We start from the raw sequence: 17,227 nt of genomic DNA on the forward strand, positions 1-17,227 counted from the left end.
CATATCATCTCACTGATGTCACAGCAATTTTCTCCCTTTTGGATGAGAAGACAGAAGCCTTCTATGGTAGGTTCAAAGATTTGCCCAAGATATCGCAGACCACACAGCAAATAAGTGACAGAACTAAGGCTTAAGCCCAGATCTTTTGGGCTCTAAGGCTCATGTTGTTACTACCCTGTCCCTCCTAATTTATGACTTAGCTTCTAGTATCATTTTAAAATCAAAAGTGTTCTTTTCTGACCAGCTTCTGATCTTGCGCAAGACCTTCTGAAACTGATACACCACCTTTCTCCCAGTGACCAGTCTCACAATGTCAGGTGTCTTGGGCTCATATTGGCCCCCACCCTAATCTCATCAATTGCCAGATAGCACCTCTGATTTCATCTTTCCCCTCTCCCAACCAGCCTATGCACCACTGCCTGATGACTGTTCTAGGCCACATCATTCCTGTAGTGAAACCCTCCAGTGCCTTCCCATTCCTAATGAAATGATGGCCCAAACGGACACTTACTACTCAAAAGTCCAATCTACTTTCCTTATAATATCTCTCAGAGCTTCATTACAAGTTGACTCTGTGCCACTGAAACTGGGCCGGTGTCCCCCAAATTCCACCTGTATGCCTTTGTGCCAGATGCTCCCTCTTACAGGAACTCAATCCATCAGACACTCCCAATCTGCACAAATCCTACTCTGTCTGATGGACTGCCCCCCAACACACCCACACCCACACCCACACACATGCACACTCTCCCTTCTACCACCTCCCAGTTGGATATCACTCTATATCTTTAAGCCTTTACAGATTTTCATTTGTTCCACCCTTGAGGAACTTGGCCTGTTCTACTTTTGGTTTGTTATTCTCTTCCCCCTCTTATTAAGCTCTAAATTCCTTGGCAGAGAAGGAATGTGTCAGACTCTTCAGTGTATTCCCCAAAATCTTTTAGTCCAAGGGACAGAGTGGATGCCCAGTAAATATATACTAATTATATTTACTCAAATTTTGATAACATACAGCAATGTGAGGTTGCATTTTAAACTTAATGCTCTATATGTGGGGCACCTGGGTGGCTCAGTCAGTTGAGCATCTGACTTCAGCTCAAGTCATGATCTCACAGTTTGTGGGTTCGAGCCCCGCGTCGGGCTCTGTGCTGACAGCTCAGAGCCTGGAGCCTTCTTCAGATTCTGTGTCTCCCTCTCTCTCTGCCCCTTCCCTGCTCATGCTCTGTGTCTCTCTGTCTCTCAAAAATGAATGAACATTAAAAATATATATATAAACTTAATGCTGTACATGTCTTTTCTCCAGTAAACAGACACAAAATATTTCACATTGATGGTCTCGAGCATCTCAAGATCAAGAATGTATAAATAATGATTATGAATGCCTATCTTCAAACTGATTAGCTTTTTCCCCCTAATGTAGAAGGGAGAGAGTGCAGAAAAGGAAACATGGAGAAAAAGAAACAATATTAGGTTCTGTCCACTGTCACATAAAGAATGACATCATAATAGGATGCAAACCACAATGCACATGAAACAACTTATAGGAGGATGTAAGTCAAAAAGGAGAAAACATGAAAAATGCTGAACAATAAAAATTCAATTTACATGTAGCTCTGCTATGACACATAAATATTGTCAGGTAAGACAAACTACTGCAATATTTACTTGTAGTTATTAGGATGTTACCCTCCAAACATGCTCTTTGGTTGCTCCCTCTACTGCAGTATATGTCTTCCTATGTGCATGACCAGCTCCCAGAAGGACGGACACAGAGTCACTGTCACTTGGTTCTCTGAAGCTTTGGAACTGGTGTTTCCTAAATGCTATCCTTGGGACTGGGCAGCAAGGAGGGTCATGACTCTTCTAAAGCCTCATTCTCAAATAGTGAACACTATCTTGTAAGAATATTTTTGAGAAAAAAAATCCAACATATGGCCATGTTTATTATAAGAATACATGAATTTATATTGGATGCAATAATACTAAACATGTGTCATGATACCCTTAAGTTGTAACTTAGGCTTCTTTTTAAACCACTTAGTTTTAATCTTCTGTGAAACAGAAGGAACTCCAAACCATGGACAACAACAGCCTCTGCTACTGATCTTAATGAGGAGTTATAAGCAACTTAGTATGGCAGAATCAGTACCAATCGTTACTGACAATCCAAATTGTATAGACAGGAAGACAGTGTTCTCCCATTGAGATCAAATGTCATACTCTTCTCAAACACGGTTAAATTTCTTAAACTCTTGATTTCTGAAATTCAAAGAATTTCTTAAAGCGTGAATCTTCTGTTCATATTTGCCAATGGGAAAGTTCCAGATCTGGGGAATTGAGACATTAGCAAAGACATGAGGTCAGGAGATGACGGACATGACTGAGATGGTACTATTCACTGCAGAGAGAATTCTTCAGTAAATATCATCTGTGCCCTGGAGACTTAGATTTGGTTTATATAACCAAGAAGTCCATTGGAAACCAGTGAGTTAGCTAGTCTGAGGATTCTTCAGTGATTGACAGTCCTATTTGGTAGTTAACCAAATGATTGGGAGAACTTTTCCATTTTGGGAGAAGGGTAGGGTAGAGAAGGGGAAAGTATACAAAATGCAACATAGTCATGGGTTAAAATGCTCTGATCACTCACCACAATCATTTGAGCCACATAACTTTCAGGCCCAGTGTATTCAGTGGGGTCTTTAACCTTCACCAGGACTAGGAAGTACAAATAATGCCACATGTTGTGTTCTGACTTGATGTGTTCCTCAAATGAAACAGTTTTGTTATCAAACTTGTCCCTCTCAAGTCCTGCAAGACACAGAAAACACAATGTATGTGATTTGTCATTTAATCAGCATGCGCTTCCCAGCATAAAAACAAAACATAATAATTATGTGGAGAAAATGCTTTCTGTGAGTGTGCCAATTTAGAATGTTATGATTAAAAACAACACAGTACACAAGACCTCCAGAAAAAAAGGCCATAGTTTATAGATTTCTTCTCAACTAACATTCTCCAGCCTCCTCCACCCCCTGCCCAATGGGTCCTTAGAAATGTGCGGTCCTGTTATAGATGTAACATTGGAAGATAATTTAAAATATAGTCATATCAAAACTGTCCAATGAAACTGGACCACAAGTCTAAGCAGAAGAAGTAAAAATGATTGTGCAATAAAAGGCATGCTTGCTAATCAGGACAGGAAAAAAAGGTATTTTATCCAGGAACTTGGGTAAAAAGGGGAAAGTCAGCTGAGAGAGTCATCTTGAAAACCACTTGTAATCAGTGAAGGGCAAGCCAACGTCCACGGTGATCTTTGCTCTGAGTGCAATAAGGACTCTGACTTATCCAGCCTTTAGACTACTGTGTTCCTGGCATTTTGAGGAGGGGATGGTCTGTTCAATATCCAGGGCAGATTTTCAACTGCTGGAAGGACACTGAGGAGGCTTCTGCATAGCAAGAATCTTTTCTTTCAAGGGCTGAAGAGTAGATGAAAGAAAGTGAATGGAGATGAAGAAAAACATCTATGGAAAAATGAGTCAGATCGCCAAATAAAATGGGATGTTGGGATTCAGTCTGGTTTTGCAGTTCAGATACTGGAGAAGAAACTAGGAAATTGGATTCCAATCCTGGCTCTTCTTTTGTAAGCATTTTTTTTTTAAGCCATTCAGGCATGAAGAAGACTCTTTAAATAATAAGATATAACATACAATAAGTAAAAAAAAAAATCTATCCCTAGTGAAAGGGTGACCTTTTATATTACCTTATTGGACACTTTAATGGAAAATACCATAAAATTAGATGAGGCCAATGGTGACGCCTCATCTTATTTGACCCATCATCAGCTCAGCATGACCCAAATAAAATCCATACTCTTCCCCAAAACTACTCCACCCACAGTCTGCCTCTTCATTCCATGGCAACTCCAGGCTTCCAGTCGTTCAAGCCAACTGAGGAGTCATCCTTGAATCCTCTCTTTCTCTCATCCATATCCAATTCATGTTGAAATTCTTTTGGATCTACCCTCAACATAGATCTGGAATCTGGCCACTCCTCCCCACCTCCACAGCCTCCTCTCTTATCTGAGCCTTCATCATCTGTCACTGGGACAGCTGCATTCGCCTCCCAGGCCTCCCCGTTTTCACTTTAACTCTCTGTGTTGGCCTATTCCCAACACAGCAGCCACAGCGATACTTCAAAAGCCTAAGTAGAATGTGTCTCTCTTCTGTTCAAAGCCCTGCAGTGGTTCTTTTCCAACTCAAAGTAAAGGTCAAAGGCCTTACAATGGCCTGTGAGTAGGGTTGCCAGATAAAATACAGAATGCTGGGTTCATGCCAAGTTTTAATTTCATATAAATAATGAACAATTGTTGAGTATTAGTATATCCCATGTAATATCTACTTGCTAAACTGGAAATGATTATGCCCTATAGCCTCTCTAACCTTGTCTCTTACTCTCCTCTCCCTTGCTAACTCTTATGCAGCCACACTGGCCTCCTTGTTCCTTGCATGCAGACTCCTGCTTCAGGACTCCTGGACTGGTGGCTTCTTCTACCCACAGAGCTCTTTCCTCTGATGTCTCTTTGATGAACTTGCTCACCTTTTGCTCAAATCTCACCTTCTCCGTGTTGCTTAACTTGATCGCCCTATTTAATCCTACAACCTGTCCCTTCCCTTTTGCCAACACCCTCAATCACTCTTTCTCTTTTATCCTCTTTTTCCTAGAGTGCTTATCACCTCCTAGCAGACTGAACACAGCCATATCAAAGTTGTGAAATTAAACCGGACCACAAGTCTAAGATAAAGAGGTAAAAATGATTGTGCCAGAAAAAGCCTGCTTGTTAATCAGCACAAAAGAAAGGAATGCAAATTTATCCAGGAACTCAGATAAGAACTTATTATGTTTATTATTTATTGTGTGTCTATGAGCAGATATATTTGTCTTTTTTTCTTCACCAACAGTCCTAATAGCTTAGATTGGTGTCTGGTGATATTATCGCCAGCACTGAACACAATATTTATTGAATGAATTAAGAATATTTCACTAATAAAATGTTATTCCACTTGGGTGACTATAATCAAAAACAGATTAATAACAAATCTTGGTGATGATGTGGATGAACTGGAGCCCTCATACCCTGCTGGTGGGAATCTAAAATAATGCAACTTAATTTTAATTTTAATTTCAATTTTAATTTTTATTTCCTAAAGCACTTTATTTTTTATATATTTTTTAAATATAATTTATTGTCAAGTTAGCTAATGTAAGTGCATACAGTGTGCTCTTGGCTTCGGGAGTAGATTCTCATGATTCATCACTTACATACAATACTCAGTGCTCATTCCAACAAGTGCCCTCCTCAGTGCCCATCACCCATTTTCCCCTTCCTGCCCCCCATCAACCCTCAGTTTGTTCTCTGTATTTAAGAGTCTCTTATGGTTTGCCTCCCTCTCTGTTTGAAACTATTTTTTCCCTTTCCCTTCCCCCCGTGGTCTTCTGTTAAGTTTATCAAATTCCACACATGAGTGCAAACATATGATATCTGTCTTTCTCTGACTTATTTCACTTAGCATAATACCCTCCAGTTCCATCCACGTTGTTGCAAATGGCAAGATTTCATTCTTTTTCATTGTTAAGTAGTATACAGTTTGGCAACTCCTCAAAAGGTTAAACATAGAGTTACCATGTGACCCAGAAATTCCACTTGAAGCACCTAACCAGAAGAAATAAAAACATATTTCCACACAATAACTAGTACATGAATGTTCACAGCAGCATTATTCGTAATAGCTAAAAAGTAGAAGTAATCCAAACATTCATAAACTAATGAAAAGATAAATAAAATGTGGCATATCGTACAATGGAATTTTCTGCAATAAAAAGGAATGAAGTAGTGATACATGTTACAACATGAATCTTGAAAACATCATATTAAATAAAAGAAGCAGGTCACAGAAGGCCACATATTATATGATTCCATTTATGTAAAATGTCCAGGACAGGCAAATCTTCAGAGACAGAAAGTAGATCAGTGGTTGCCGAGGACTGAGGAGGAGGAAAGGTTGGGGGTGGGGGATGGTGGTGAGGGCTAAGGGGTGTGAAGTTTCTTTTGAGAGCAATGAAAATGTTCTAAAATTAATTGTGATGATGGATGCCTGACTCTGAATATATATACTAAAACCCACAGACTTGTATACTTTAAATGGGTGAGTTGTAAGGCATGTATCTCAAAAGAGGTACAGAGAGAGAGAGAGAGAATGTTAAAGTAGATGTTCCCAGAATTCAGTTCAAACAATTACCTTCCTGTTGCAAGGTACATAGGGCTATAAAAATAATGTGACTACTATCAATTAATCTGTAATATGGTAGAGGAAACAGAAAACTTGTGTTATATCCTGAAGTGGTGATAAATTGCCAAGGAAGCACAGAAGAGGACAAAATGAATTGTGACTAGGTACATTTTAAAAGGTTTAAAAGAGGTGTAAAGCTTTAAATGTCTAGCCTTGAAACAGGATTATGGCAAGTGGAAAAGAGATGAATGGTAATAAAAGCCACCTAATTTTTATTGAGCACCTATTTGTGCTGACAACAACATAAAGATGTGTAAATATGCTCTGGTAATTACAGTAATCCAATCTGACCTTTTAGCACATGAGCAAACAGATTCAGAGGAATTTGGTGAATTGCTCAAGTTGATGCCTCTCGGTAGTGGAAAAGTCGGTCAGTGTTTAAATAAAAACTTTCTGGCTGTAAAGCCATGTTCTTTTGCCTCCTGGGTGGAGGAAATGGCGGGGCAAAGCTAGAGGTAAAAGTGGATCCCCTGTTTGGGGGAGCATCAACTCCTCTGAAGGGAACATTTGGAAAGGAAGATGAAATGGTGCATTTGGCACAAAGCGTGAAGAGCTTTAAGCACAAAGCAATGGAGACTGCACTTTATTCTGAAGGCCTCTGAGTGGAGACCAGCATGTTCAGAGCTGTGCATCAGGTAACTTTGTGTGGTAGGATTTAGGGGAAGACTGAGAGAAGAGGCTGAGGGTGGGGAGACCAGGGGACTAGGGCAGTGAGGGGTGTAAAAGAGGGGAACTGCTTCTCTTTCATCTTCAGTGGTTCTTGCTCGCTAAACTTTATCGGCCATTCCCATGGTTTCAACAGGCATCATACTGGTGAGGTATCCCCAGCGCTGACCTTTCTTCCCAATTTGAGGTTCTATTTCCAGCTGCCTACTGGGTAAATCGTGCTGGGTAGCTTATGGGCATGTCACGCTCTTCTTCACCTCTGTTAATGAAGTCTTTGTCAACCAGGGAACTTGAAGTCATCCTCGGACTCATGCTGTGACAATCCACCCTGTGCACATTTCTTAGAATGACTCTGACTTTCTCGCCATTCTCCAAACAAACCAAGTCCTTTGAAAATTCTATGCCTCCATCTCCTCCCTTTCCTACCTCCTACCCTTCTTCAAGACCCAGCTTAACTACTGCCACCACTGACTCTCACAAGGCACAACCAGCTAGTGGATCCTCCCTGTGCCCATGACATTGTTATGAAAATTTGTCTATTTCTATCTTAGCCTCTAGCACTGTACCATCTGACTTATTTTTATCAGCACCAGGCATAGTATCTGGAAAACAGTAGCATTCAACTAACATTAACAGAGTAACTGAAAAATGAATAAGACAGAGAGAGTAAAGAGAAGTTTTGGAATGAAAATTTAAGAGGGCTTGATGTCCAATTAGAGGTATAGACTTAGAAGCATCAAGCATGACCCTAAAGTCTGACCTGAATGACTGAATTTATGGTAATATCACCACAGCAAGAGGGAAAAAAAGAGAAAGAAAAGACAGGGGGAAGATATGTTTGCTTTGGGGTGTGTTGAGTTTACGATGCCTGTCGAACAACCGGTGTTGGGCTGCTAGGTCTGAAGCTAGAAACTCTGAACAGAGATGTCAAGGTGTAAATATACTAATTCAAGGATAAATGACATAAAATTAACAATGAAAGCCACGGTATTGGAAGAGATGAGCAAGGCAAAAAGAAAGGAAGGATAAGAGGTACTTTGTGTGCTCAACACAAACGTTTCAGAATACCTATGTCGTATTTCCCACACAATATGACTAAGGTGAGGGCACATACCCACCCACCACCCAGGTGTGCCTGTCTATTCCTCTTCTCAGCTTTATTTTTCTGCATAGCCCTTGGCATCATGCATTCTATGTATGCTGGAAAATAAGCTCCATGATGGCAGTACATTTTGTCCAGTTGTGCTCACTGCAATATCGTGGCACATAGTAGACACTCAATAAGTAATCACTGAACAAATAAATGCATAAATGACCTTAGTGTGTAAGTACAAATAAAGAACCAATATACTGAGAGAAGAACACATTGCCCCTCTCTGACAGTGCAGCCTTTATCTCCTATGAAATCACCTAGAAAGATCTTTAATTCTAGGCACCAGATTCTCATCAATCCTTTCTCCATTCTGTTATTTTGTCACATCTGCTCTGTCAACATCTCCCTCTCACTGGATTTTCAGCCACTGGTAATTCAAAATTAATAACTAATATGGATATCAGTGCCAATTTGTTCCTGTGCTTACTGCCCCAGCTCTGGCATCTGCTCATCATCACCCTATCATGACCGCCTTCTGGATCACTAGCAATTGTTTTCTGAGTCATAATGCTCACACATCTGGTCATTGCCTTCAAGGCTAGGAATGTCCCATCTGCTCTCTTCCCCTGTCGCAGAACCTACTTCCTCCTCTGTTGCTACTTGGGTGTCACTTGGTACGTGTTGTCCTGGAGCCGATTCTCTCCTACTGTGGAGATTTTCTCCTCTGTTGTTCGATACTATATCCCTCTTTGGATCACAGTTTAACACCCAACTCTTCTAAGAATCATTTACCAAGTAATAACTATATCATAGCCTACTGGTACAACCCCAAATATCCCAACTGTTTAAATCATTCTTGTAACTAAGTTCTTATAATGTATACGGTACATGTTAGATCTTACATACGGTAAGCAATTCCAGGAACAGATGCATATCTAGATATACATTATCATAATGCTTTTCACACATTTCTGCTAAAGTTTCTTTGAGGGCAGAGAGCAGAGAGCCTTTATGCTACTGAGGTCACAGGGATTAATAGCTGAAAGTGCCTGAGGTTACTTTGCAAATTTTTCTTTAATTCTACATGATTTTAAATGTTCACATTAAATTTGTTTTACTTTGTAGCATTCTATTTGTTCTAATATAGAAAATACTCTTGGGGTGCCTGGGTGGCTCAGTTGGTTGAGTGTCCAACTTCAGCTCACGTCATGATTTCACAGCTTGTGAGTTCAAGTCCTGCGTCGGGCTCCGTGCTGCCAGCACAGAGCTTGGAGCCGGCTTCGGATTCTGTGTCTCCATCTCTCTCTGTCCCTCCCCTGCTCATGCTGTCCCTTTCTCTCTCTGCCTCTCTCTCAAAAATAAATAAACATTAAAAAAAATACTCTTTACATTTATTCTTAGGTTAAAGTACTTAAATGGCCTCTCAAATTTTAGAATAAATGTGAAGCTTCTGGAAAATAGACCATGTTGATCTAATATCTCCTTATGCCTCCTGATAGATGACCCAATATCTCCGTGGAAATGCAGATGCCACAGAAACAATACCCTGAATGTGACAAAATTTAATAACTTGGAATTGTTGCACTCAGGTTTTTTGTCTGTAGTATATGTCAGTTTAGTATTTACCCACTTTATCTTCCTTTCGTAGGTTATAAGTCACATAAATATAGAGATAATGTGGGGTGCCTGGCTGGCTCAGTTGGTTAAGCATCCGACTTTGGCTCAGGTCATGGCCTCATAGTTTGTGCGTTTGAGTCCTACATCAGGCTCTGTGCTGACAGCTCAGAGCCTGAACCCTGCTTTGGATTCTGTGTCTCCCTCTCTCTCTGCCCTTTCTTTGCTTGCTCTCTGTCTCTTCCTCTCTCTCAAAAATAAACATAAAGAAAATTTTTTAAAAAATAGAGATAATGTTAATTTGGGCTGATTTATTGAATAGTCATTCAGCAAATATTGATGAATGGTCCCCAATACATACTATGGAAGCATAAAAATAAATAAGGCATGAATCTGGATCTCTTAGAGAAGGGAAATTAATGTGCATTGAAGGCTTACTCAGTTAAGCATTGAGCTAGGAATTTTGATATATGTGATCTCAATTATACTCCCCAAACCCCACAAGATGGCATTATATTCCCCACTTTCCAGATGAGGGAACAATAGTTCAAGGTTAAAGGAAACTTGGCCAAGATCACATATCCAAGATGTGGAACCAGTGTGCCTACTTAACTATAAAGTCCATGCCCTTTCTATGATATGACAGTGCATAGCATCCAAGAGAGATATGACAAGAGACAAAATACATAGAGTACCATGGAGCAAAGTGTGATGTGAGGACTTGCTGCTGGTTAGTGAAACCAGAGAAGGATTCACAGAATAATGGCATTAGAGCTGGTCTTAGACAAGACAGAGGGTTGGAGTTCAATAGCTAAGGAGTTTGGGCATTCCAAATGGAAATACTATAACTGAGAGTCTCTACATTAAAGATGAGTAATGCAGTTAGGCTGGAAGTTGAGCTATAAACAGGAGAACATTGGGTGAAAAGGTGGGCAAAAAAAGAAGGAGGCTGATTGTGGAGCACCTCACAGGCCAGAAAATTTGGAATATTAGAGTTACAGACTGTGCCATGCTATTGATAGCCTTTTGAGTAAGAAAATGATGAATTCACACTGGAAAAATTAATCTGGCAGCATTTAGCAGGATATTTTGGGATGTGAGCCAAGGTGAGCCTGCAAAATCAAGGTGTGGCTGTGGAATGTGTGGAAGAAAGAGACTGAGACTGGGAGAGCAGATTCATTAGCACATGATAACTAGTGCACCTAGAATGGGAAAAAGGAGATGTTAAAAACGATGGAGAAGCTCCCAGCCCAGATAACTGAAGGCACCATGGGATATCATCAGCTGCAATGTGGAGGTCAGGATAAAATGGTAGGTCAGAGGAAGATGATGGGCAGTCGGGATGCACTGGTTTTTAGACATGGTAAATTTGGCTGCCAGGAAGTCATGCCTGCATAGATGTCAGTCAATAATTGAAAACAAAGGACAAAAGCCTGGAGAGAGGTTGGAGCTGTGGTTGCACATTTGGCAGTAATCTGCATAAAGGTGGTATTAAAGAGGAGGGCAGAGAGAAGAGACAAGAAGTCAATGATAAAGTCAGAACTGCTTATTCAGTGGTTGGAAAAAAACATTGGGCCTTGTGATGGAACCAAAGAATGAACAATCCAAGGCAGAAGAAAAGGTCAGCAGGAAATTAATGGGGAGAGTTGAGAAAAACATTCAATTTTGTGATGAGGGTTATTGTGATGTTTTAAGGAGGGTATAGGTTATAGGTTTCTTTAATAACTGTGAAAAACCAAAGAGAATTTTGACAGCAAAGGGAAAGTTTAGAGGAGCAGAAATAGTGGTTAAGTGATGGACTTGTTTTGCTATTCATGTTTCTTGTTAGAATACAGGAGATAGGATCACGTCCTCAAATGAGGCTCGATTCTTACTGATACATTCTTCCAAAGAACCCTTTCTTCCAAAGTTGAATACTGACATAATAGATATTATGATCATGAAGAAAAGGGTTTACATGAATCACTGTCAAAGCAAGATCCTGTGACACAAAGAGAGATTTTCAAGGGCAGCATCTTCTTTTCCCCCATGGGACTCATGCTTCCATACAACATTTCTCTTCCCTAAATCCCCCAAATTATTGTACAATATCTTCCTTGGCTCCATCCCAATCTTGCTTCTCTCCATCTAATTTAGATCTAGAAAGACAAGACTCTTTTTGCTGCCTCATTTCCTTCCAGCAAGTCTCCCTTCAGCATTGTGCAACTTATCCTTGTGGAAAGTTCTCCATCTTTATCTTGAGTCACCAAAGGCTCTACTTCAGTTAATATGTCTCTGGCCTTCTCTGCTTTGAAATAGTTGATAATCAGTCTCTGTCTTCCCAAGGATGCACCCTCCCCTCATGTCCACATGCCACACATTCCTGGTTCTCCTCACACCATTCTGACTGGACAGATTTGTGTGTGTGCGTGTGAGCGTGCGTGTGTGTGTGTGTGTGTGTGTGTGTGTGTGTGTGTGTTCCTCTTTCTCTCTTAACTCTTCAGTGCTAATGTTTCCCACGCTAACCCATCTTCTTCTCTTCCCCCCTCAGAAGCCTTTCTCCACACTTCTGCTCCACACACAGACTGAAGATTCCCCAACTGCTGTCTCTAGTGCAGACTCATTCTCTGAGGCTCAGACCTATGTTGACCTCTGTGCTGGGTGTGTCCCACTGGGGTGTTCAATGTATGCTGCAATTTCAGTATTTCTGAAGCCAAACTCAGCATATTCCTCTCTAAATTCTTCTTCTTCTTTTCTTCTTAAACTCAACTGTTGGTACTACCATCCACCCAGACACCCAACTATCTTTCATATCCATTTCTAACCACTGAGATTTAAAAATTCTGTCCCTAAATATTTCATGACCCAGTCCTCTACCTTTAATACTGCCACCCTAAGTCTCCTACATCACGGTTTCATTACTTTTCACGTGGACTACGTCCTAACAAACAACCTCTCATAGCTGCCCTATTGCTCTAAAACAAAAATTAGAGCCTGTATTCCTCTACTTAAATTCTTTAATGATTCAGCATCCTCTATAAGTCTACAGGATAAAGTCTAAGTTTTTTTTAACATAAAAGGCCCCATATGATCTGGCGAATCTCTTCCTTGGACATGCCCTGCTCCAAAATTCATGCTCCAGAAACACTGAGCTCCTTAGAGTAACTGAAGACTTTCATTGTGCTGTTCTTATCCTCCATGCCTGTTCTTATGCTGGTCACTCTACTTCTACCCATTTTAATACGACTAATTACCCTCCATTTTTTACCATCAGCTCAGCGACCATTTCTCCTTGAAGCCTTTCCTGACTCTTTCTTGACTGTCCCTTACCACAACCTGAAGGGGTATAACAACCTGTGAGCTTCTCTATTATGTCTCTGAAAGTGTTTTTTTTTTTAATTTTTTTATTATGAAATTTATTGTCACATTGGCTTCCATACAACACCCAGTGCTCATCCCAACAGGTGCCCTCAATACTCATTACCCACCCACCCCTCCCTCCCACCCCCCATAAAGCCTCAGTTTGTTCTCAGTTTTTAGGAGTCTCTTATGTTTTGGCTCCCTCCCTCTCTAACCATTTTTTTTTCTTCCCCTCCCCCATGGTCTTCTGTTAAGTTTCTCAGGATCCACATATGGAGTGAAAACATATGGAGTCTGTTCTTCTCTGTATGACTTATTTCACTTAGCACAACACTCTCCAGTTCCATCCATGTTGCTACAAAAGGCCATATTTCATTCTTTCTCATTGCCACGTAGTACTCCATTGTGTATATAAACCACAATTTCTTTATCCATTCATCAGTTGATGGGCATTTAGGCTCTTTCCATAATTTGGCTATTGTTGAGAGTGCTACTATAAACATTGGGGTACAAGTGCCCCTATGCATCAATACTCCTGTATCCCTTGGGTAAATTCCTAGCAGTGCTATTGCTGGGTCATAGGGTAGGTCTATTTTTAATTTTTTGAGGAACCTCCACACTGTTTTCCAGAGCGGCTGCACCAGTTTGCATTTCCACCAACAGTGCAGCAGGGTTCCCGCTTCTCCACATCCTCTCCAGCATCTATAGTCTTCTGTTTTGTTCATTTTAGCCACTCTGACTGGTGTGAGGTGATACCTGAGTGTGGTTTTGATTTGTATTTCCCTGATGAGAAACGACGTTGAGCATCTTTCATGTGCCTGCTGGCCATCCGGATGTCTTCTTTAGAGAAGTGTCTATTCATGTTTTCTGCCCATTTCTTCACTGGGTTATTTGTTTTTCGGGTGTGGAGTTTGGTGAGCTCTTTATAGATTTTGGATACTAGCCTTTGTCCGATATGTCATTTGCAAATATCTTTTCCCATTCCGTTGGTTGCCTTTTAGTTTTGTTGATTGTTTCCTTTGCTGTACAGAAGCTTTTTATCTTCATGAGGTCCCAATAGTTCATTTTTGCTTAAATGTTAAATAGCCATGATACTTATTGTGTTTGCACTCCACAACAGACTGTGAATACCCTGAAGACAGGCATGTCCAATTCATGTTTGTTTCCTTGGAAGACAGTTCATTGTTACAGTTCATTATTTGGTACACCTCCAAGTGTTAGAGGAATGTTGGAAAGGTTTGGAAGATCCACTGAGGAGAATGAGATAGTTGACAAAAGGTGAACCAAGGAGGAACTGGGATTTATTGAAGGCCCAACTGGAGTTATAGAGGATAATGTTGTAGTGAAGCCTTCACTCTTGTTTTGTGACTTTAAGCAAAAGATTCTTCAGCTCAGCATGGTAAAAAAGATGGTGAAGGTAACCTGGACTTGGTGATTATTCAAGGAGGGGGAAGGATTCCAGGGTGCTAGGCCAGCTACAGAGACAACCAAAGCCAGAAAGGGCTGTGGTATATTGAGAATAGGGTAGAGCCAAAAGGAATGATGAGGCAAGGAGAAAGTTGGATGAGTCTGAGAAAGCTAACAGTGGGAGAAGGAGAGGAGAGTATGAGGTGTGAAGTGGTGTGTGTGTGTGTGTGTGTGTGTGTGTGTGTGTGTGAGAGAGAGAGAGAGAGAGAGAGAGACAGACAGACGAAAAACTGAGAGAAGTTACAGTCAGTGAATAGAAGTTCAAGCTGCTAGAAAAATCATCTGTGGATTCACAATCTAACAAAATAAAATAAAAATCATTCTGTCATTTAATCAATATGTTATTGTGATTAAAAATCTGTTTGCCAGTTGGTGTAACCTTTTGCAACACATTCTACAGTCAGAGAATCATACAAATTGCAGAAATAATGACAAGATAGCTTTGAGATATAATTCATCTATCTATTTCTGGAAGCAGAGAACCCTAGTCCAATCCTCGGTTACATAGTTTTTGTCCAGCTTTCATTTTGAAATTATTTTTCCCAAAGCATGACAAATAAAAATCACTCTAGCCCCTCCTTCCTCCTGGACAGTTTCTTCATCTATTATTTTAGTATTCTGAGAACACTTACCACAGATGAAACATGTTGTCTTTAGAATTTCTTCCTTTTTCTGTTTTTCACTTCTGAGATCAGCAAAAGTATCAATGATAACACCAAAAATCAAGTTAAGAACGATGATGATAACAATGAAATAAAAAAGAAGGTCATATACCACTCGGGCAGCAAACAAGGGCTCCTGAAATAGGATATTTTAAAAGTATATCAATATATATACACATTTTCAAGGCAAGTTGATTTGGCATATTGTCTAACATGGAGAATATATTCAATTAATGTTTCCTGAATAAATACAAATGGTACTCCAAGTTGGAAAAAAAATGACACACACTTTCTATCTTCATATTCTTTTCCTTAAGTGTCGTGAAATAAACGTCACATCTGTTTCCCAGAAGCCCTTGTATTCTCTAGGACTTCTACCCCTCCCAACAATCAGACACGTACCTTTTCTTAAAAACCACTTCCCTGTATGATTCTGCTAACTGCATTTTGGCACATTGGGACCCTATCCCAGAAGCTACACGAAAAGCAGACAAGTAGCCATTCCAAAAGTCAGTGATTAGGGAGCTGAGAAGGACTTGTCAGTTTCTAGAGTAGATTTTGTTCTTGGCCTTATAGGGTCAAGGACACACAGCTCCAGGTTACTTCTCTTTGATGGACAGTATGAAAACACACATTAGAGATTCTAATCCAGCTGTTTCATAGATGAGGCACCATTAGATGAACCGACAATATGCTACAGCTGGCCTGTTGGAGAACTGAGATTTTTTTTTTTATGTCTCCAGCTTGGCGCTTGAGAGTTTTGTAGCTAATGAGAAAATTTTCAGCCTTGCCATTTTAATATATGAAATCATGTTAGAATTTGTTCAAATTTTATGTTCATCATGGATAAATAATGGTGGCCATTACTATTCAGAGACAAAGAGTAAAATCTTCATGCCTGAGAAGACTGATAGACAAGGAGCACCATAGTTTCTGTTATTTATGTAACAATTAACTCCTGTATGAAGTTTGTAGGCATGATCTCATTGCTGTAATACAATACACAGTTCAAATTTGGAAACTTTTCATGACATACATAGATTTTTTTTAGTACATTAGCTATTTCTGTGTAATTCTAGCATACAATGAATTGGTTTTAATGGCCACCATTATACTTTGAAAACAAACAACATGATATGGTATCCTGAAAACAAAAACAATACTGTAAATGCTATTCAGAAGGTTTTAAAAAAATGATTATGTTCAGGGGGGCCTGGGTGGCTCAATTGGTTAAGTGTCCAACTCCCGGTTTCAGCTCAGGTCATGATCTCACAGTTCCTGAGCTGGAGCCCCCCGTGGGGCTCAGCGCTGACAGTGTGGAGTCTGCTTGGGATTCTTTCTCCCTCTCTCTGCTCCTCCCCTGCTCATGCTCGTGTGCTGTCTCTCTCTCTCAAAATAAATAAATTCTAAAAAATGATTATATTCTCCTTGAAAAAATGTTTTTTCTCCAGCTTACATCTTTCGATGGCCTTCTCAGAACATCTCCCACGCCGCCGCCATTCCTGAGGCCCTGGTTCAGGACAGTGACAATGCACATAAGGAGCGTGTCACACGTCCTTTCAATTCCATCTTCATACTCTTCATCTGCTATGAAAACACACAAATTAAACACCGCAGCAAGCTCATGTTTTTAAATATGCTATCGTCTACTTCCGAATCTCAATTTCATTATAATTGTGCCACGACACAATTTTTTGAGATCACACAACATGCATTAAATGTTGCAGCACGTGACTGACACAGACTGAGAAGGTCACGCAATGGGATTCTGAAATATTTGTCTTCTTCCATCGGTGAAAAATCACAGGATGAAAAGTACAAATTATAAGAAAGCTAGTATGCCTTGTGCACTGTGTCGTGTGGGGAGGCTGTGGTAAGAGCTCAGGAAAACAGCTCACCCAGGAGGCAAAGATATTGCAGGTGAAGGGACATGTGAAGGCAGTTACATGGGCGTGGCTTCAAATTCTACTCTGTCCCAGTACTGAGACTTGAGCAGTCACTTGACCTCAATATCCTCATCTATAAAATGGGGAGGTCTG

At 40.3% G+C, this 17,227-nt stretch overlaps 1 protein-coding gene across 2 annotated transcripts in view; it reads right to left on the bottom strand.

The window, feature by feature from the left end:
* Window positions 1–17,227, bottom strand: part of ITPR2 (inositol 1,4,5-trisphosphate receptor type 2) — a 508,158-nt gene that overhangs the window by 47,422 nt on the left and 443,509 nt on the right. The window contains exons 53-55 of one of the 2 annotated variants that reach the window (XM_043561419.1): window positions 16,645–16,772; window positions 15,159–15,324; window positions 2,648–2,808 (exon numbers count right to left, since the gene is read on the bottom strand). In XM_043561419.1, the coding sequence (XP_043417354.1) occupies window positions 2,648–2,808; window positions 15,159–15,324; window positions 16,645–16,772 (455 nt within the window). Of the gene's footprint in view, window positions 1–2,647; window positions 2,809–15,158; window positions 15,325–16,644; window positions 16,776–17,227 lie in introns of both variants that reach the window. The other variant, XM_043561418.1, reaches the window with a different exon arrangement.

This window comes from Prionailurus bengalensis, chromosome B4 (genome assembly GCF_016509475.1).
Source record: "Prionailurus bengalensis isolate Pbe53 chromosome B4, Fcat_Pben_1.1_paternal_pri, whole genome shotgun sequence".
NCBI lineage: Eukaryota > Metazoa > Chordata > Mammalia > Carnivora > Felidae > Prionailurus > Prionailurus bengalensis.